Source organism: Annulohypoxylon truncatum (genome assembly GCF_022578515.1).
Source record: "Annulohypoxylon truncatum strain CBS 140777 unplaced genomic scaffold F4807scaffold_2, whole genome shotgun sequence".
NCBI lineage: Eukaryota > Fungi > Ascomycota > Sordariomycetes > Xylariales > Hypoxylaceae > Annulohypoxylon > Annulohypoxylon truncatum.
The window spans coordinates 95,128-118,425 of record NW_025953788.1 but is presented as its reverse complement, the minus strand read 5'-3'; the positions used below and the strand labels follow the sequence as shown (position 1 = coordinate 118,425).

At 31.4% G+C, this 23,298-nt stretch overlaps 5 protein-coding genes across 5 annotated transcripts; 3 read left to right on the top strand and 2 right to left on the bottom strand.

The window, feature by feature from the left end:
* Positions 1-3: 3 nt before the first annotated feature.
* On the top strand, positions 4-4,865 carry F4807DRAFT_406395 (uncharacterized protein). Its single transcript, XM_047996289.1, has 5 exons — positions 4-835; positions 912-2,234; positions 2,313-2,370; positions 2,426-4,237; positions 4,297-4,865. Exons 1-5 carry the CDS (start codon positions 638-640, stop codon positions 4,320-4,322), a joined length of 3,417 nt encoding a protein of 1,138 aa, XP_047858546.1. The 5' UTR covers positions 4-637; the 3' UTR covers positions 4,323-4,865.
* Positions 4,866-7,119, bottom strand: F4807DRAFT_406390 (DUF887-domain-containing protein). The gene is made up of 2 exons (XM_047996288.1): positions 5,925-7,119; positions 4,866-5,865 (listed from the first exon to the last, which is right to left on the bottom strand). Exons 1-2 carry the CDS (start codon positions 6,405-6,407, stop codon positions 5,281-5,283), a joined length of 1,068 nt encoding a protein of 355 aa, XP_047858545.1. The 5' UTR covers positions 6,408-7,119; the 3' UTR covers positions 4,866-5,280.
* Positions 7,120-7,421: 302 nt separating this feature from the next.
* On the top strand, positions 7,422-9,286 carry F4807DRAFT_111681 (Dor1-domain-containing protein). Its single transcript, XM_047992766.1, has 2 exons — positions 7,422-9,030; positions 9,107-9,286. The coding sequence occupies exon 1, from the start codon at positions 7,488-7,490 to the stop codon at positions 8,814-8,816; it is 1,329 nt and encodes a 442-aa protein (XP_047858544.1). The 5' UTR covers positions 7,422-7,487; the 3' UTR covers positions 8,817-9,030; positions 9,107-9,286.
* Positions 9,287-19,349: 10,063 nt separating this feature from the next.
* On the top strand, positions 19,350-20,833 carry F4807DRAFT_111676 (solute carrier family 25 member 38). Its single transcript, XM_047992765.1, has 2 exons — positions 19,350-19,708; positions 19,785-20,833. Exons 1-2 carry the CDS (start codon positions 19,672-19,674, stop codon positions 20,717-20,719), a joined length of 972 nt encoding a protein of 323 aa, XP_047858543.1. The 5' UTR covers positions 19,350-19,671; the 3' UTR covers positions 20,720-20,833.
* On the bottom strand, positions 20,832-22,879 carry F4807DRAFT_111637 (uncharacterized protein). The gene is made up of 3 exons (XM_047992764.1): positions 21,454-22,879; positions 21,285-21,399; positions 20,832-21,081 (listed from the first exon to the last, which is right to left on the bottom strand). Exons 1-3 carry the CDS (start codon positions 22,555-22,557, stop codon positions 20,945-20,947), a joined length of 1,356 nt encoding a protein of 451 aa, XP_047858542.1. The 5' UTR covers positions 22,558-22,879; the 3' UTR covers positions 20,832-20,944.
* Between the last annotated feature and the right edge of the window lie 419 nt (positions 22,880-23,298).

Below are 23,298 nucleotides of genomic sequence, written 5' to 3'. Positions count from 1 at the left end.
TCTGTGCTTTTGGTACCCTGTGCACCCTGTGTAGCCAGTGCTCCGTTCTCTGTGTGCCCTGTTCCCTGACGATTGCTTCACGTGGTTTTACCTTTTTCTACTTATTACCTTCAATATTACATTTCAAATCTCCCTCCCCATATATTCGTCCGGACACGCTCTCCTAGGCTGCCCGTTGCGTTTGAAGCAGCACAGCTTCGAGGTATCCGTAATATGTTTGCGTATGGTTACATCGCAACGACAAGTCCCTGGGAGCCTCTTCTTGTGTCTGCGCAACTCGTTACACCTACATCATTACTTCTAATCGTCATCTAAAGGGAACCCCCTTTCCGACTTTGCTTCATCCTGCTTTCTGTTTGTGCCTGGACTCGGACTAAACTTGGACTGGATTATCCCTACCACGATCAATCTCCTCCCCCTTCGGCCGCAGTTTAAGCTTTGGGAGAACCTCTTCTTCTGCTCGCAACACTCGACCTCTTACCGTACGCTCGCTCGCTATCCTCGTACTGAACTCGCATGCGCTCCTAAAAGACGTAGCAGCTATACCCGACTTACTAGCAACAGGGCCTCTCTGATCGAAACTTTTCCTCATCCCCCATCCTACCCTATCCTACCCTATCCTCCCTCCTAGCCTGCCATGGGATTTCTCGGCGTATACAAGGCCATATACGATTATGCGCCACAGTCAGAAGGGGAACTTTCGATAGGGGAAGGAGACGTACTATATGTTTTGGAAAAAAGTGAAGATGATGATTGGTGGAAGGCTAAAAAGAAGGCCAGCGCCGATGACGAAGATGAACCGGTTGGCTTGGTACCAAACAACTATGTGGAAGAGGTGCGTGTACAACAAAGTGCAAAAGACATCTTCGACGATCATCCACCTTCAAGAAGAGAGTGCTAAGCTTTTATAGGCGCAACCCGTAGGTCAAGCCCGTGCCTTATACGAATACACTCGGCAGACAGATGAAGAGCTGTCGTTTCCTGAAGACGCCCAGTTGCAAGTCTTCGATACATCCGACCCTGACTGGATCCTTGTCGGATTTGAAGGCGATTATGGTTTTGTTCCGGCGAATTATATCGAGGTGACTGCCACTGCCTCGGCTTCGGGCCCGAAGGTCGAGCCAGATGTCGAACCTCAGCCTGAGCCTGAACCCGAACCCGAATCTGTAGTAGTCCCTAAGCCTCCGTCACTACCTGGGCGACCTCCCGCCCCGGTCGAGTCAGAAGCGCCTCAGAGTCCGCCTCTACCGGACAGGAGGTCATCAGTAAGATCCGCAGCGACTCCGGCGGCACCGGCTGCGCCGGCTGGCCCAGCTGCCGCCCTGGCTGGTGTAATGGCAGGTAGAGGTTCTGGCACACGCGCACAGACGCCCCCACCAGTTACTGTACCGCCTCGCCAGCAATACCTGTCAGAAGAATCCGATGGCGAGCCAAGCCCCGCTCTACCGGCCCGGCCGCTGTCTCAGTCGGCGTCAACTATATCCAATGACCATCACTCAGCGCCGGTAGCCCACCCGCAGCGGTCTTCTAGCCGCCGCGATTACGAAGATGAATCTCGCCAACCCCAGTCGAGCCGCATTGCGCCGGGTGGTTTCCACATGTATAACATCAACGAGATGGTGTCTGTGATGGGCAAGAAGAAGAAGATGCCGACAACGCTAGGCGTGAATCTGAAAACGGGAGTTATCCTCATCGCCCCAGAACATGCTCAGGACGGCCCAACCCAAGAATGGACTGCGGATAAGATGACGCATTACTCCCGAGAGGGTAAGCATGTGTTTCTGGAACTCGTACGCCCAAGTAAGAGTATAGACTTTCATGCAGGCGCCAAGGATACAGCCGAGGAGATTGTCAGCGCTCTCGGTGAGCTAGCCGGAGCCGTACGAGCAGAGGGTCTAAGGGAAGTCATTATGGCTGGGACTGGTCGAGGTGGCCAAAAGAGGGGCCAGGTTCTCTACGATTTCATGGCCCAGGGAGACGACGAGGTCACTGTTGCGGTAGGAGACGAGGTCATAGTCATCGACGACAGCAAGAGCGAAGAATGGTGGCAAGTCCGTCGCCTCAAAAACGGAAAAGAAGGCGTCGTCCCTAGCAGCTACATCGAAATCACCGATGTGATTACAACACAGACGGCATCAGGAATCAATGCCGGCAAGTCTACCGTGGCGCAGAATCGACTGGAGGAGGAGCGCTTGACTAAAGAAGCAATCAAGCGAGATCAAAAAGCAGCAGAGGTAGGACCCGGAATGCGTTTGCCTGAGAGGCGTAGTAGTTTGTCAGCAAGGAACAATGGTAACAATTTTGGGCAACAGCGAAATCGACGCGAAAACGGCCACGCCGAAAGTAGCCGTTCCGGTTCTTCCAAGCCTAGTGAGTTGCCTGGGGCTAAATCTGTCGTACGGACGGTGCTAACCCCTGACTTCAGAGCCAGATCCGGCCAAGGTACGAACTTGGACCGACCGCTCCAAGTCCTTCAGCGTCGAAGCTCAGTTCCTCGGTCTTAAAGACGGGAAAATTAATTTGCACAAGATGAACGGCGTCAAGATCGCGGTGCCCGTAGCCAAGATGTCCATCGAAGACATTGAGTACGTCGAGCGTACCCTAGGAGTGTCTCTAGATGAGGATAAACCTCTGTCAGAAGTTAAGCGCGCGAGGTCATCGAGACCTGGTGCGAAGTCTGTCACTAATAAAGTTGGCGCCTCCATTGAGCCAGCAAAGCCGGATTACGACTGGTTCCAGTTCTTCTTATCTTGCGATGTCGCTGTTGGCCTTTGTGAACGTTACGCTCAAGCATTCACCAAGGATTCCATGGACGAGAGCGTCTTGCCTGACGTGGATGCTGGCGTTCTCCGGAACCTTGGTCTTCGAGAAGGCGATATAATCAAGGTCATGCGCTTCTTGGACAAGAAATTTGGCCGTGATGGTAAGAAGAGAAACGTTAGCTTTGCGGGAGATGACGAAGACGGCTCTGGCGGCGGCCTCTTTTCTGGACCAGGTGGAACACTCCGGAATAATACCCGAAAAGGTCGTCCTGCTCCGGCTGTGCAGACGAACGACAGCGTGGACCCCAAAGCGTTCTCTCAGCAGAAAGAGAATAGCGCACATAGTTCAGATTCGTCATCTCCTGCTACGTCTCGTCCAAAGGCTGCGGAAAAGAGCAACGCCGGTGGGTTCGACGACGATGCCTGGGATGTGAAGCCTGCAAGGCAGCCAGAGCCCGAGGCGAAACCAGCACCGACTCCAGAGCCAAAATCAACAACGGCTGCCGAACCTCCCCAGCGACCACCAACGCAAGCCATACAAGATCTTTCCCTATTAACGGCCCCACTAGAGCCTACCAAGACGCAACCAACTAGTACGGTGCCTTTAATAGCTCAGCCGCCGCTGCAGGTCCAACCGCAACAGACACAACCCCAACCTCAACCCCAAGGAGCATCACCATCATTCTTCACGGGCATTCCGCAGCAGCAGACTGGTATCCCACCCGCGTCAGCCTCACAGGCCACGCCAGCTCAACCCATCAATCTTGGTCTCGGTAATCGGCAAAGACCACTTCCGCCTCAAATGACTGGAAATCAAGGCGCTCTGATGCCACCGCCTCCCTCGCGACCATTGTCGGCGCCGCAGTCGGCACAACCCAGCGGCTTTGCGCCTCCTCCGCTGCAACCACAAATGACAGGAATTGCGCCCCCGGGGCAGAGCATGAACGATCTGAATCAACAGCGGATGCAGCAACAGTTCATGGGATCTTTCCAACCCCAGCCGACGGGCCAGGGCATGATGCCATTCAACCCGGCTACTGGCATTCAACCGCAACCCGGGTTTGGGACAGGGCAGTTCATGCAACCCCAAATGACCGGAGTTCCACAGACGCAGAGTCCTTTTTCAGACCCTCGCCCTCAACAGTTCTCGCCGATTCAGAACCAGCCCACCGGATTTCCGGGAGGCTTCCAACCAGCTCAGCCTTACCCACAGCAGCAGGGTGGAGTGAATTCGTTTTTGCCACCGGCGTTGGAGCCTCAGCGAACGGGCATGCCACCAATGCAGCCGCAGCCTACCGGGTTTGGAGGATTCGGCCAGGGTTTCAACACGGGCATGAACAATACGGCTGCTCAACAGCCACCCGCGGCTCCTCTCCAACCCCAGAAGACCGGACCGGCACCGCCCGTGCGCTTCGGTGTCGCGGACAAGATTGTCCCTCAGCCGACTGGACGTCGTGCAAACCTCGCACAAGCGAGTAAGTCCCCCCTGCCCTTTGTTTACCACAGTGGAGGTCGCCTAACTAACATCCTACAGCTCCGGACAATCCCTTCGGGTTCTAAAGGCCCCTGTGTATATGAGTGCTGTAGTCAGCTAGGCGTGGTATAAAGTTGGCGTTTACTATGTCGGACACGTCTGACGTGAACGGTGGGTTTAATGGAATTGAGTATTGTGCCAGTGTCACTGCGCTTCTCGCTATACTTGCGCCCTGTAGTTTCTCTGGCATTGTCTGAAATGTATTTACGTCGACCGCTTGGAAGCCACTTCAATCTCGAGGCAAAACATACCCCGAGTTATCACGAAAGCTCATTTTCTTTTTGGGTGATCAAGCAAACGTGCGGAAAGACCATCAAGAACAGGCCATATAACGGAGCGATATGTGGATGCTTCTTGGACACGGTTTACTTACTAGAATGCATGGCCTCTATATATAAACACCTTATACATATGGATGTGCCCCAGCCACGCTGGAGTGGACATCTCCAGTTGTACCCAATAGAATAATGGCACGAATCTTCCATATGGATGTCATATAACTTGAGTCAACCTATTTCTTTAGATCACCACATTACGATTCCGCCATGTATTACTAAATTTGCTACGTAATGAATTTCTATTTCCATTAGGTATATTGTGGTTATCAACGCTAAGACACCGTATAGAACACCCCGCCGTTTGCTTAGGAATAGCAAACAGCCTCCAACTGATCTCCCATCTGCTTTGTTTCTGACAATCGTTTCGAAAGCTGTCTCGTAATGTCCGCTGGATTGACTTTGTCTCTTGGGAATCCTTTATAATTCACCTGAAGCACTTAGCTAGCGGCTAAGCTTCTAATAATCCTTCATTCACGATGCAGCAGTTCAAACCTATCGCATATCAAATTCTTCATAGTTATATTGTTATTTGTCTAATACGAGGAAATTCTCTGATAAGGGGTCCGGAAGATAATAGACCGAAGCTCTTCACGATCATATCAACACGTGACCCATATATAGAATAGCGGGTTTCTCTTTGGCGATATTAGATCGGTGGGGGCTCGTCTTCCTCTTCTCCGTCTAGCAGGGTGCCACGGCGCGGCCGAGCCTTCAACTGGACATTATCAGATTCCACGCCAGTGGCGACGGCATGATTCTCCTTTGTCTTCTCCGATTCCTGGACTTCCTTCTCCTTGGGGTCGAATCGCTTACGAACAGCATCAATCATCTTGAAGAACCAGTAGAAGTTCAGCGAATTCAGAGTCAAGTTGCTCCCGGTATAAACAGCGGCAAGCCATAGCGGGACACCAGTTGAATCAGTCACAAATCGCATAGTGTTGGCGTACTGGGAAGGTAAGATCGCTTCGGAAACATCTTCGGGCGCTATGTTCGCCAGGACGGTTGGCACGGAATGCAAGCCGGTCCACAGATCGCGAGCAACGAGGACAGACTGGTATGTACCCCATACAAGACGGCAGCAGAAAAAGGTAAAAATGAGAATAAGACCGTTATAGAGCTGCGCCCGGGACCCAGTCATGCCCATCTTGTCGAAGAACCAGTGGATGTTGAGGAAGGGAGAAGACAGCTCCCAAAGGATAAAGTTGCAACTATAGTAGTTGACGAACGGTCGCTGTTGTCAAGGTCAATACCAACCGCGCAAAACTCGATCCCTGGGTGAGGGAGACTCACGAAGCCAAAAGAATAAACTAGCAGAGCACTGACAGCGTGTGCGAGCATGCCAAGACCGAAGATGTTGATGTGGGATGCGGTCATGATGAGATCCCAGAGAAAATAGCCTGCGGCGAGAGCTTGGATCATGGCGGCGGCACCGGTATAGCCCCAGATACGCTCTTGCCAGTCCATGTTCCTACGTTCATCGTCGACGAACATGACCCATAACGCGAGGATATTGATTGCTGTGCTCTGTACGAAGGACACGACATGGACGTCCCAGTTCAGCTTCCTGCTAGGGGATAGGGCCGAGTAGTGGGTAGGGAAAAGTCGACGTGATAGGATAGGAGAGACGACGCTGCCTATGACATGGTAGAAGGCGGCCATCAAAACGACCTCATGTATATGTAGTGGCAGCGTCGGTAAGTCGAAGTAGTCGGCCCATGGTTGGACAGCCTTGCTCAGGGCGGGTATGGGTGGGATAGGGAATGGATCCCTCATCGTCGTTTGGTCTCCTTTTTTTTCTCTCTCTCTCTTCTCTTCCTTGTTGTTCGACTTTAGAACGTTCCGTGTGTTACGCGGCAAATGTATTCGGAATGCTGTGATACCTTGAATAAAAGGTACGATGTTCTACGTAGTAGATATCCCGAATCAGTTCGAACAGGAAGTATCTAAACCTAGAATCGGAGATAGGTAAGTAGATGGATGAAATGGGTGGGCGACAAAGTAGCAGGATATAAGTAGTAGGAGTATACGATAAAAAAAGAAGAATTGAATTAAATACAAGTGAGGATCGTGGCAGTCAGCTGCCGGTGACTTACAACTCAGAGCTGATGACCTTGCATATGACACCCCCTGTATTGCACCTACATGGCACCTGAACGGATACCAATAGCTTTTTGGCTTAGGATTTAGGCAGCGAAGGGTCAGCAGAGATGATTTGACTGTTTGGTGTGCGTGACAATTGATTTGTTAGAAAAGGGAGGAAAGAGGAAAGAGGGCGGAGGGAGGGCGGAGGATCTACAAGGTAGCGAATGCTTCTGAATTTTGAGTCCAAAGGTCCAAGGTACCTGGATATAATTTCCGGCACGCCCCCCTTCTTTTTCTTTTTAAAATACTTATGTAATTATCTAGTAGTTATTTTTCGTGTAGAAGGCTAGAAGGTAGGTAAAGTTAAAAGAGTTAATAAAATATAGTGTACCATCACGTATCATAGGTACGTGCATGACTGCATGGATCCCGTAGTCCTAACTTTACTCAAATCCCCAACACATGCACACGCTAAGCACAAAATAGGTAATAGACCACATGGGAGTTCAAAGTCGTTGGGTAAGTACCTACGTGCGTAAGAACTCGGAACTTCAAGGTGGAAACCTCAAGTAGGTATCTATCTCACATAATTCATCACATAGAGTAATAATGAGTCTTATATACATAACTCCTTAATTGAATGAGCAATGGAATATGAGCATACATACGTGACATGTAGCAAAAAGTTAATGGCAGAATTGGGATTGCTTTCAATCGGTGTCAATAATCTCATTAATAACTATACCACCATTCCGTCGGGGTTATTAAAGCATGTCTGACTTATTTTATGAGTCACTGAAGTCGCCTGGCTCAACCGATACTCGTCCCAATGACAAGTCTCATAATGATCCCGTCGCCCTCGAGTATTTATCCACTCTGGCTTCTATGCCCCTTTCTCAACTAGACGGCTCCGAACAGCAATCCCTAGCACAGTCCTCCCATTCATTACTCCTATCTTTACAAGCACTTTCCAAGCGCTCCCACAAATCTATCATCGCCTCCGCGGCCAATCATTCTCACCTCCGCTCAGCACTCCCTATCCTAGCAGCCTCGACAAATGATCTCACAAGTGCTATACCCAAACTAGATAATGAGGCAGTTCGTTTTTCTACTACTTACAATAAATCCGGAGATAATGAAATTCTGAATGCTCGGAAGCGAGCTCTGTTGTTATCAAGAAACGTCGAGCGCCTAGTTGACGTACTTGATTTACCTGCACTACTCTCCACTGCCGTCGCGGCTGGCTCTTCAGCTCCGGCCGCCAACTATGCATCCGCATTGGACCTGAACGGTCATATCCGTCGATTACACGGATTGTACGCGGACTCGCCTTTAGTGACGTCTGTGTCCGCACAGGCTGACGAGGCTATGCAGGCCATGGCCAAGAATTTAATTGTGGGCTTACGCACACCCGGCCTCAAGCTGGCATCTGCCTTGAGAACAACTAGTTGGCTTCGAAGAGTAGTGCCGGACCTTGACTCTGCCGGTACGGCTGGCAACGGCGGGGGGCTGGGTGCCCTTTTCCTCGTATGCCGTTTATCTACGCTTATCAATATGCTTGCCGCCTTGGAGCCACTTCGCGAGTTGGCAGAGCAGGAAAGAATCCGTCAGCAGCAAAACCCATCCGGGAGCGCGTGGTCTGGTGGTCAGCAGACCGAGCGATACCTCAAGCGGTACATAGAAATATTCAGAGAGCAAAGCTTTGCTATTGTTTCTATGTTTAGGAGTATATTCCCTACGCCGACAAACGAACTGTCCTCGAGAACGGACGACGGTGATCCTCTCCGACCTGTTCCCTCGGCGCTGTCAACATTCCCGTTCCACCTAATCGAAATGTTGATGGAGACGCTACGAATCTACTTGCCAACCGTCAAGGACCAGCCATCTCGTGATAGCCTCCTAACACAGGTCCTGTATTGCGCCGGGAGTCTTGGGCGTCTTGGAGGCGATTTTGGCATCTTGTTAGCTACGATTGACGTTGGAGAACAAGCTGAAGACGAATGGGTCGAAGTAGTGAAGCGACATCGACTTATGGCCGGCCGGCTGGAATCGATTGTCGGGGGCAAAGAAAAGGCTTCTCCAGATCTCACCGTAGCATGAACATCCATCTACAAAGTTGACTAAGGGGTTTTACATTGAAGCCGTGATCATATACCCGGAGTTGGCGCACGTGGGAACCCATTATCTACGGATGTCGTTGCTTAGGTATGAAGGGAACGAAATTCCGAAGAATCCTGAGATATTATTCTCGAATTCTCATTCAGTTGATAGCTCCCTGCTCGCTATTCATCCTTTACGGACAGTTAGGTGCTTAGTAAGTTGATAAAGCTCAAGTTATAATCGAGTAAATGTGAGATGTACATATTCTTACCTACATATGCTACATATAGGTACTACATATGCTTCTAGCCGCGTATTACTTCAAGGTTATATGTAACCTTTGTGCTTACCTTAGCGGGAGTTAATGGGGCTAAACAAGGCCTGTGCAAGGCTGTATAAAGTTTTATACAAGGCTTGTGGTGTTATTATTTTTATAAGGTTTAATTTTTAAAAATAAAGTTTTAAGTTTGTTATATTTTTATATAAGTTTTATATAAAATGATTAATATTTATGAAATTTTTAAAACTTATAAGTTTTTTTATTAAATTATTTATTAAATGTATTATATTATTTATTATAATTATATATTATATTTTATTTTTATTTATTATAATAATATATTTAATATATTATAAATTTTAAATTTATTTATTATAATATTTTATAAATTTATTATATTTTTATTATAAATTATTATAATAATATATTATAATTTTAATTTTAATATTTATAATTTATTATTTATTTAAATATTTAATTAATATTATTATTAATTTTTTATTATTTATTTATTAATAATTATTTTTTATTATTTATTTATTTTTTACGTGCTTATTTTTTATATGTTATTTTTTTTATATATTTTATATTATTTTCATTTAATAAAAACGTTAAAACTATATTAATTAATATAAAATTATTTAAATAAAATACCTTTTTCGTATAAAAATAAATATATTATTTATTTATTTAAAATTAATAATTAAAAATAAATATTAATATATTAAACATTTAATTATTTTAAAAAAAATTTTATATAAATATAATAATATTAAAAATAAAATATAATATATAAATATAAAAACTTTATTTTAATAAATATTTAATAAATTTTATTTTTATTAATTAATTTTAATATTAATTATATATTTTTAATAAAAATTATATACATTTATATTTAATATTTATTATATAATTTTATACATTTATTAAATTAATTTTATTATATTTAAATATATAATTATTTAATATATTTAATATATTATTATAATTATAAATTAAATCCTTATAATTTAAATAATATATTAAAATATTATATTTAATGTTATAAATTATTTAAATATATATTTTATATAACTTTCGTAAATTATTTTTATTTAAATTAAAAAAATTAAAAGTTTTTTATTAATTAATTATTATAATAATTATAAATATATAATTATTATAATAAAATATTTTAATATTTAATATTAAAATTATTTTATTTTTTAATTTATTTAAATCTTAATATTATTATTTAACTTAATAATATATAATTTTTTTTATTTAATAAAATTAATATTTATTATAATAAAACAATTATTAAAATAATAAATTTTATAAAAATTTAATATTTTATTTTTTTTATTTTATACTTTTATAAAAGTAAAAATAATAAAAATATATTATTTTTTATTATATTTATAAATAAATATTTAATTTATAAAATTTAATTTAACTTTATTATTAAATCGGATATATTAATTTTTTAAAAAAATATATTAATATATATTATTATATAAATAAATAAAAATTAACTTTTAATTTAATATTATTAAAAATAATAATTAAAAAAATAATATTATTAAATATTATAATAATAATAAATAAATAATATTTAATAATTTATATTAATATTATATTTTAAATTATATTTAAATATTATAAAAATTAAGTCCGGGTTTAAATTAAAATAAATTATTAAACATATTATTTTATTTATTATAAATTAATATTTAATTAATATAAAGTTTATTTAATTAATAAATTAATTTTAACGTTTATAATAAGTTATTATAATTTATATTAATATTAAATAAATTTTAATATAAATTAATATTATATTTTTTAATATTAAATTAACCGTTAAATTATTATTAAATTAATATTTAATATTAAATAAATTTTAATTTTAAATAAATATTATTAAATATTAAAAAACATTATTAAGTTTAAATAAAACATTAAGTTTAATTTATTAAACGTTATTAAATAATATTTTTTAAATATTAAATAAATATATTTAAATATTAAATAAATATATTTAAATATTAAATAAATATATTTAAATATTAAATAAATATTTCCGAACGTTAAATAAATATTATTAAATTTTAAAATAAAATATTATTATTTAAATTTAAAATATAATTTAATTTTTCATTTTTTAATTAATATTATTAAATAATGTATGCACGCGTTATATTATAAATAATATAAAATAAAAGCTTATAAATAATAATATTAATTTTTAAATTATAATTAATATAAAGAAAAAACTTATTAAAATATTAATAAAAAAAAATATTAATTATTTTATTTTTATAATTATTTTTTCCTTAAATTATAACTTTAATTTTATTTTATTTTTATTTAAATAAAAAAAACCAATTAAATTATTTAATAAATTAAAGTTATTATATATCCCATTAACTTTTTATATGCTTCCATATATTTTTAATTATAATTATTAAAGTTATTATAATTTATTATTTAATAATATAAAATTAACTTTAATATATAATTTTTAATATTATTATTATTAAACTTATAATAATTTATTATAACTTAAAATTAACGTAAATTTATTTCGTTTAAATTATAATTTAATTTTACATTTATTATAAACTTTATTTAATAAAAATTATTTAAGTAAAATTAATTTATACACTTATATATTTACCATTAAAAAATTAATAAAAAATATTAAATATATATTATTAATAAAATATTAATAAAATAAAATAATAAAATTAATATTAAATAAAATTATATAAATATAAATATTATATATTTATTTATTAAAAAACTTAAATTTAATAACGTATTATAAATTATTATTAAATATATAAATTTTAAATTAACTATACTTTTTAACGTATATTTTTCGTAATATTAATTTAAAAAGTTTTATTATAATATTATATTATATTAATAAAATGCGGTTATTATTAATTATATAAACGATATTTTTAAAATAAATTTAATTAATAATAATTACTTAATAATATTAATAATTTCCAACATTAACGTTTAATTTAAAATTTATTTTTTAATTAAATATATTTTAAAATTTAATACGAAGTAATATAATATTAAAAAAAGTTAAATATTTATTATATAATATTTAAATATAAATTATTAACTTTAAGTTATTATAAAAAAAAACATTTTATAAAATAAATTAAATTATAATTTATAAATTAACCTTAATTAATAATAACTTTTTAATATTAAAATAATTAATTTTATATATTTTTAATTTAAATTATTTATATAATATATTAATATATAACTTAAATTTAAATTTATAATATATTAATATTAATTTTTACTTAATAAAATATTTATATTTATTAATAATATATATTTTTTTATAATTATAAAATAATAAATGTTTATATAAACATTAAATTTAATTTAATTATAAAAATATTAAATTATATACTTTAAAATAAAGTTAAAAGTTAAATCTTTAATATTAAATATAAATATATTTATAGGATTTTATTTAATAATAAAATTTAAAATAAATAATAATTTTATCGGAATAAACGGTAATATAAACGGTGTTATTATTTATTTTTAACTTTATTCGTTTTATTTATTATAATTATAATTATAACCGCGACCATGTTATAATATAAGCGTATAATTATTAAAATAATTATATACATAAAAATTATTAATAATAAATTATAATATAAATTAATAAAATTATTAATATATATTTTTAATTACGCGAATAATATTTAAAAAGTTTTTTTAATTATTATTTAAAATTTTCATACTTATAAAAATGTTATTTAATTTTATTAAAATAATAAAAACATGTATAATAAAATTAATAATTTTTTATTCCGTTTTTTAAATTTTAATTACTTCCGTTATAAAATATAAATATATATATTCCGAAAAAAATTAATATTATAATAATATTAAAATTATAATTAATCATTAAATATATAAAAATAAAATATAATTTTATAAATAATAAATAAAGGATTAAAAGTATTACCACCCGGGTAAAAAAAATTAAACTTTTAATGTTTATATATAAAAATATTTACCATTTTTTCGCAAGATTTTATTAATTAAAAAAATATATATTAATTTAATAAAGCTTTAAAACTTAAAATAAATAAAATTTAATAAACATAATAATATAAAATCGAAAATTAAAATAAAATAAATAAAAAATAAAAAAAATTTTTAATAAACTTTATTATAAAATATAAACTTTAATTTTAATATTATTTAATTAATTATTCATACATTTATATATTTTTAAATTTTAATAATAATATTTATTATATATTATTATATTAAAATTAAAAATATCGGAAAAGTTATTTAATTTTATTATTATTTATTTTATTAAATAAAATCGGTAAGATTTATAAATTTTTAAATTATAAAATCTTAAATTTTTATTTTATTAAAGCATGTTTTTAATATAATAAATTATAAATATATATAAAATACTTTTCTTATTATTAATCGTAATTTTAATTCCGTAATTTAATTATTTAAAAAATTATAATATTTTAATAATATTATTAAAATTAAAATTATAAAAAAATAATATTATAAAAAAAACATTAATTACTTAATAACGTTTATTAATATTAAACATTATTAATATTATATAAACTTCGATTAATAAATAATACGAGTTTTAATATATATTAAAATTATTAATAAAAATCGTAATTAAATATAAAATCACGTTTATTTTTAAATTATTTTATTCTTTAAATACGTTGTAATTATACGTTTTAAGTTTTAATTTAATTCGGATAAAATAAATATAATATAAAAAAATAATATTATTATTTAACATGGTTTAATAAATAATTAAAACCTTTTTATTCACTTAAAAATTATAGTCGTATTTTTAATAAATAATTTTTTTTTTAATAATAAAAAAGTTTAAGTTATTTATAAATTCACTTTAATAATAATTACATAATATTATATTTTTAAATTAATTAATAATATATATTTTAAATATAAAAATAATATTAAAATTAAATATTAACTCGTTTTTATTATATAATAATAAAATTAATTATTTAATAAATAAATAAAAAAATATAAAACTTTAAAAGTATTTATTAATAAAATTAAATGTTTTTTAAATTTAAAATATTATTTATCCTTATTCTTAAATATAATAATTAATTTAATTATTTTTACTTATATTATATATATAATTTATATAAATTATTAAAAAGTTTATAATAATAATATTTTAATAATTATAAATTTTTTTATTATATATATATAAAATAAATTTTAATAAAAAAATAATATTAATTTCGTATTTATTATTATTAAAAATATAAATAAATTCACTTAATATAATATAAATAAATAATATTTATAAATAAAAATGAAAAAACTTAAATAATTTATTAATAAAATAAATTATTTCTATATATATTTTTTTTATAATTATTTTAAAAAATATAAATATAATAAAAAAATTAATAAAATTAATAATTATTAACTTTATTATTATAAATTTATTAAAGTTATTAAAGTTATTTATTTTCTTAAATATTTTTTTTAAAAATAATTTCTTAACGTTTAATAACATTTAAACCGTTCGTATATTTAATAAAGAAAAGCGTTTTAATATTTTATTTTTAATGTTTATAAATTAAAAAAATAAATTAAAAATATTTTTAATAAACTTTTTTTTTTATTATTAATTTAAATTAAAGTTATAACTTTATTAAATAATACGTATTTTATTTAATTAATGTTAAATAAATAAATATATAAATTAAATATTAATTTAAAATTTAAAAGTTTTAAAAATTAATTTTATTAATAATAATTTAATAATAAAAAGTTTTTATTAATTAATTTATTAATAATAAAAAATGTAATAAATAATATATTAAATAAAAAAAAATATATTATTAATATTAATTCATTTATATATTAAAAACCTTTATTAAACTTATTAATAATATTTATTTTAAAATATTTTTTAATATTATTATTATTATTATAATTATATATTTCATTAAATTCACGTTAATTAAAACTTACCGGTAAAATATTATAATCGCATTTAACAACTTTATTTATATTTAAATTAAAATCTTTAATATTAAAAATATTTATATAAAAATAAATATAAGTAATAATTTTATTAAAAAATAAAATATAATATTTATAAAAATAATAAATTAATATAAAAATAATTACCTTTTAAATTATTATTATTATTAAAATTATTAATTTATATAATTATAAATTTAATATTATTAATAATATTATTATTATTTTAATTATTATTATATATAAAAAATTTAATATTATTAAACTTATTAAAATTTTCGCTAACTTTTTTCTTATTAAAAGGAACACCACGTTTAATTATTTTATTACGTTATTAATAAATATATTTTTTATAATGTAAACGGCGAAAAAAATCTAATTTATTATTACTAAAAAAATTAAAATAATGTTTTTTAAATATAATAATAAAAAAAAAAGGTAATAATAAATATATATATAATTAAATAAGCTTTAATAATATTTATAATATTTTTCTTTTCCGTATTAAAAATTAAAAAAAAAAAAATAATAATATAATAAAAATTAAAGGAATATATAAGGTAATATTACGATAAAAAAACTAAAAAATAAGATAATATAAATATAAAAATTTAAAAAAGTATTAAAAAAATAATAAAATAAATAATAAGAAAAATAAATATATATAATAATATTATAATAAAAAATTAAAGGAATATAATAATAATAAAATAAAAGAAAAAATATAAAGTTAAGGAAATTAAAGATTTTTTTTTTAAATAATAAAATGAAAAAATATAATAATATTATAATAAAAAAAAAAAAATAAAGTTACAAGAATTTAAGTTTTTTTTTTTAAATAAAAAAATATAAAAATAATAAATTTTATATACTCGCATAAAATAATAATATAAATTAATTATAAAAATAATAATAACGTAACTTTTTCCTTTAAAATTAAATCTTTAATAAATTAAAGGCTTTATTTAAAAAAAAACCCATTATATTTATTCCGAAAAGTTTATTTTTTTAACATTTAATATTATAATATATACACTTATATAATTATTTATTTAAATTCCGTTAAAAGTTTAAACTTTTATAATAAAAAAAAATATATATTAACATTAAAAGTTTTAATAAATTTTTTTATTAATTATATTACTTTAAATTTTTATTTATATATTTAACTTTTATTTATTTTATTAAAATATTTAAAAAAAAAAAAATTTTTTAAACTTATAATATATATTTTTTTAATTTAATTTTCCGTTTATTATTTACTTTATAAATTAATATTTTTTTATACTTTTTAACTTTTTTAACTTTAATATATTTATATTATTATTATTATTTATTTATTTATTATTTTTTTTACTTCGTTTTTTTATTTATATATAATTATTATTATTATTTAATAAATTTAATTAACTTTTACTTTATATATTCTTAACTTTATAATTATTAAAATATTATTTTATTAAATATTTATTTTTTTTTTTTTATTAAAAATATTAAATAATATTAAACGTTAATATAACATTTATAATTTTAATAATATAACGGAAAAAAATAATAACTTAAATTTTACGTAATTATCGTAATAAACTTTTATATTTATATTAAATTTTCTTAATATATTAAACTATAATCCATTATAATTTAATTAAATATTTACTATTTTAACATTACATAAATTAATATTAAATATAACTTTATTTTAAATTTAAATATTAAACTTAAATAATACCTTTTAAACATTAATAATATAAACTTTAAATTAATTTTAAATATAATTATTTTTATAAATAAATATATAATTAAATATAATAAAATAAATTTATTATTAATATAACATTTAAAATAATATTAACCTATAAATACGGTTAATGGTTTTATTTAATTAATTATTAAAATAATTAATTAAATAAAAATTAAAAAAAATTAATAAATTTATTAAATTATATATAAAAAATCCAATTAATAATAATAACATTATTAATAATAATAATAATTTATTATTTCTAAAAATTATAATATTAATAAATTATAAATTAATAACCACCTTTTTTATTAACCATAATTAAATATTATTTCCAAATATAAAAAAATATATAAAAAAAATAATTAAATAAAAATCCTATATATTATATATTAATAAATATTAATATTATTAAAGTTATAATTAATTAAATAAATAATTTAAAAAATAAATTCTTACATCGCTTAAAGCTATAAAAAAAACTTAAATTCTTAAAATAAAAATATTAATTTCTAATAAAAAAAATATAAATAATTAATAAATAATAAAACCTACCCCCGTATTAAATAATTTTAAATATTATACCATAATAAACTTAATTATTTATTTTTTAAAAAAACGTTACTTATAATTATTTTTTAAATTTTATAAATTTACCGTTTATATTTAAAAAAATATTAAATTCATATAACTAAAATATTATTTAAATAAAAACATTTTTAATATAAAAAAACCTCGTATTTATAATAATAATAATCTTATAATAAACTTTTTATTATTAATATTATTATTTAAAAATTTTTTTTTAAATTAATTACTAATTAAAAAAAAAATACATTTAATTAATTAATTTTTTAAAAAATACTTAAAAAATTAATTTATTTTTCACGGAAAATATTTCGTTATAAATTTCATTTTATATATATTTATAAAAATGAAACTTAATTAATATAAAATAATTAACTTACGAAAAATATATTTAATATAATATAATAATTAATAAAATAAATTATTATTTATAAATAATTTAAAATAATAATATAAAAAATATATTAAATTAAACTTATAAATTTTCTAAGTAACGTTTAATATAATATATAAAAAATTTAAAAAAAATTAATTTAATTATATAAATAAATTTAAATAATTAATAAAATTATAATTTATTAAACTTATTTTTAATATAATTTAAAAACTTTTTATAAATATTATTAATTATTAAACCATTTTTAATAATTTTAATAATTTAATTATATTTTTCATTTAAATTATATTTTTTATTTTTATATTATTAATATTTTATTTTATTATAAATAATAAAAATAAAAATATAAAATAAAATATTATTAATATATATTATAACTTAACATTTAAAAAACGTTTTAAATATATTAATAAAAATATTTTTATATAAATAAATTTCGCTTTAAAATATTAAAAAAAAATTAAAATAAATTTAACTTTAAAAAAAAATATATAATATAAAGAAAAAACACCGTTTTTATTTTTAATATATTAATTTAACCCTTAATATAATATATTTTAAAAATTAAATAATATTTATTTAAAACTTTAAAATATTAATAATATTAATAATAAACTTTATACATTTAAATAATAAAATCGTTATAAAATTAATAAAATATTAATTATTTTTTTTATTTTATTTTATTATTTTTACATTAATAATTATAATAACATGAATTTTATTATTTATTAACTTTATATTAATAAATTAAATATACCCGAAACGAATATAATAATAATAAAAATAAAATTATTATTTAAATTAATATAAACTTAATATTTATACCGTATCCGTTATTTTAATAATTAATTTTAAAATTAATAATTATTAAAAATATTTTATTTATTATTTTAATTTATATATAAAATTTATAAAAGTTATTTTTTAATAATATAATATTAAATTTAATATTTATTATTTTTTAAATATATTATATTTTTTATATTAATATAATATTTAAAACCCGGAATAATTTTAATTTATTTTAAAATAAATTTATTTAATTTTTTACTTTTATAATAAATATAAAATATAATAAAAAATATTTTATTATTATTTAAAAATTTTATAAATATTATATTATAATAATAATTATAAAAATAACATTAATATTAATATAAAATATAATTAAATATTTAAATTATAATAAATTTATAATAAATTTATAAAAAATAAATATTAAAAAATATATTATAAAAAATATAAACGTATTTTTTTATATAAAAATATATATACGTATATTTATAATTTAATTTTTTTTTAATTTAATTAAAACTTATAGATTTAATAAGCTTTATACCAAAGTTATTTCAAGCTTATACAAGGGTTAAAGTACTTGTACAAGGCTTATAACTTCATAACAACTCCCCACTATATATGACGTAGAAGAAAGAACCTAGCGGCGGACCCTAGTCCTTGGTATTGATTTGACAGGCGGGGCAGCCGGACCCAAGAGCCAAAAATTACTTCGTGGGATGCACCTGGCCAAGCTTAGCCTTCCTTGTGTTAATAACTTTGATAATAACCTTGATAATAATAAGTTTCCATTACATTTTATACTTTACGCTTTACACTTTACATCTCTCACTTCCCCTTTATTTCGCCCTTTTCCGCCCTTTATGTCATGCGGACACCCGAATGCCAGGTCAGGAAGAGAGGGATAAAATCTATTGAGCAGATGGGTTTGCAATAAGGCGAATCCTCCGCCGCGGCAGGATTCATTCATTCGCTCATCTATCTGTACTGCTTCATCATGTCGCAGAAGTCTGGTGTGAGCAAGTCTTCGTCGAGTAAGCAACACGGCGTCAATTCTGAATAAGGGTTGTGTGAAGACACTGATATCTCCTTTTTTTCATGTCGACACAGCCTTCCATTTTGTTGCTGGTCTCGGTTCCGGCACATTCGGTGCTGTGCTTCTACAGCCATTCGATCTACTTAAGACACGCGTTCAACAGTCAGGCTCGCATTCGATCAGAGCCGCGGTGAAAGAAATCGCCAGGTCTCCAAATGCCGTGACTGCCTTTTGGAGAGGCACGATCCCATCAGCCCTCCGAACGGGTGTTGGGTCTGCCATATATTTCACTACTCTAAACGTCATACGGCAGCGTGCAACAGCCCTGCCATTCGCCACAGTGCCCGTCACCGACCCGCTGAGGTCTTCTTCATCCCTCCCCAAACTCTCCAACACCGCTAACCTCGTGGCCGGTGCATTTGCTCGAGCTTTCGCTGGCTTCATCTTAATGCCACTGACCGTCATCAAGGTCCGCTACGAGTCCAACTTGTATTCGTACAAATCTATTGCTGGTGCTGCGAAGGACATTTACAGAACGGAACGTATCCCTGGGTTTTTCGCCGGTTTTGGCGCAACCGCCATTCGGGATGCTCCTTACGCTGGGCTTTACGTGCTCTCGTATGAACAGTTTAAAAAACGACTTAGCTCCTGGCATTTTCAAAGCCTACCTATTCCATACGAGCAGATCAGCGCTGGCATGGGGGGCTCGTTATCGGCCACCATAAACTTTAGCTCCGGAGCGCTTGCCGGCGCAACGTGTTCCTTCATCTCGAACCCGTTCGACGCCGTGAAGACGCGCATACAACTACAGCCACGCGAGTACCGAAACATGATTCAAGCCTGCCGCAAGATGGTTACGGAAGAAGGCATGCGCTCTCTCTACGACGGACTCACTCTACGAATGGCACGCAAGGCGATGAGCTCCGCATTAGCTTGGATGGTGTACGAAGAATTGATTCGAAGAGCAGAGAGTACACTGCATCGAAGAAATACGAAGGGACATGTATAATATTCCAATCCGAATCCCCAGTCAAAATAACTCCCCGCTCACAAGCCTTACCAATTGATGATCCCGAAGCAGACCGCTCTATAGGACGGGTATTCTTGCTTGTGATCATCTGATTCTTATCGTCCTAGGAATAGGAAAATGGCATAAGTCTGTTCGTCAACTACGAATTGCAGCGGTGATCCCTATCCGTGCGAAAGAAAATTATTTAGAAAAGAAACCACCGCACTATGACGGCCTCCCTCCGGCCAAATACATCAATAAAGAAGGAGATCGGCTCCGTCGACGCTCCTTCTTACGGACCCATTCAAATTCGGGCTCGAGATGGTGATGGTGCTTTCTCCTATCCTTCTCTTCAATGGACACTACAGAATCCAGTATTAGCATTTGCCCATCGGAATATTTGAAGAGTGGGCTTGGGGTGTGAAAATATGTACTAAGGGCGAACCAGTCTTTAGTTAATCCCTCCCTCCTTTTGCCCTTGGGATTATCAAGTCCTAAGAATGAAACGAAAAAAAAAAATAAGAAGAAAAGGGCGTAGAAGGGTATATATATGGAATATACTTACTAATGAGCTTGCCAGACCCGGAGGCCCGCTTCTCGCGAATGATCTTGGTATGCCTCCAGAGCATATCTTGCTCTGGCTCATCTACCCACCTCTTGACCAGGATATAATCTGGATCCTACATTGCAAGGTTAGAGAAAGTACTGACGGACATGAGATGGTATTGACTTACGGGGTCAAGTTGAAAATCGATATTATAAGCCCTTAGGGTCTCGATCGAGAGGTGTCGTCTCGCCAGGCGCGTGTAGATGGGGCGAGGTGCCTCCTCTATCTCCTTCACCTTTTCCTTCTCCTTCTCCTTCTCCTTTTCCTTCTCCTTTTCCTTCTCCTTTTCCCTCTTAATCTTTTCGCCAGCGAGAATAGCATTGATCTCTCTCTCGCTAAGGCCGGACTTTAGCAACTGCTCTTGCATTTTGGCCTTGTATTCTTTCTCGCGAGCCTCGGCCTCCTGCTTTTCCCTGAGCCTACGCTCGGCCTCTTCTTTCTTATATTTCTCGATGGCCTCCCTAGCTTCTTTGTCGCGACGCTTCTTCTCTTCTAGTGCAGCCTCTTCTTCCTTCAACCGCTGGAGTTCGAGCTTCTGCTTAACGCGGCGTTCATACTCATCGCGCTCTTTAGCTTTCCTGATTTCGTCGAGCTCCTTCTTAGCCTCCCGCAAGTCGCGCTCTTCTTGGATAGTGCGGTTCCGGCGCTTCTCATCCTGCTCGATCTGGGCGGCCAGCTTGAGCTCTTGGAGTTCTTTCCGGGTATGCTCTAGCTCATACTCATGCCGTTTGTTTTCGAGGTCCTTCTCGTAATCCCTGCGCTTAGCCTCGATCTCCTTCTCATAATCCCGGCGCACGTGCTCTAGTGCATACCGGTCATGGTCATGTTCATGGGAGTAGGTCGAAGAGGTACGCGAATGGGCCCGCGAATGAGCACGGCGGCGAGATCGAGACCTCTTCGTCTCGCGCTCCGAGTCTGAATCGGATATGGACTCGGAGTCAGAGTTGTTATAAATACGGTTGTTGATGATGACCGGGGGATTAGGCGCGCTAACTCCCGGCGAAGGGTCACGACGATCGCGTGAGTGCGATCGTCGGGTTGTCACAATGGTGCGCTCATTCGTTGGCACCAGAAAACGGTCCTCTGCACGGGGGCCGGTCTCGTAGTAACGAGGACGAGGAGAGCGGGCGTCTACATAATGCGCAAGAGGAGGTGGGTTAGGAGAGGCACGCCGATGCCTGACGCGAATGTCGAGATCCTCATCATCGGAATAAGAATCGTATCTACTCATCTTAGCGTCTTGGGTCCGCGGTGAGGATATGGCAGGCGAAGACGGAGCAATGTACTGATTATTCTCTAGTTCGATTTTATGTGAAGAGTACTGAACGTTACGCTCGAGAAGGAATCAAATAAACTACCTAGGTGGGTAGTAAATGGCAAGTATACGGCAAGTATGGGAAATTCGGTGAGAGGGTGGAAGAGGATGGGAGAGGCGGAAGGGGAGGGAGAGAAAGAAAATGAGGGAGGCAAATTGCAGAATTGGGAGTCAGCGAAGCCAGCCGTGCTTACATCCACGCATGAAGGCGGGGGAGAGCGTCTCGATTTATCATGCTGGATAGTCGATAATAAGTAGGGATCCCATATCTACTTAGGTACCTTATATACTATATTAGGTCACATTTGGCGCCGGTCCTAAGAGCCCCTCTGCCGTAGATACTCTTCCTGCGAAACGAGGGATACCTAAAAAAATGCAGAGTAGATGTCGTTTCTAACCTCACCCTGTTAGTATAGATGCTATGCTTCCCGGTATAGGGAGGTCCAGTTAGGGTCTCTCATAGGCCGCGGAGGTACTTGGAAAAGATGTCGTGTCCTATCACAGACTTAGAAAAGGGTACCTCGTCAATAGTCGCGAGTAGGTAGTTGTGCTGTCATGAGCTAAGTACCAACACCCGATACCCAGTTCATCTTGGGGGCCAAAAACAATTGACGGTCATTCGTTAATAGGTGGGATGTTCGTGAACTAGCTAATGAG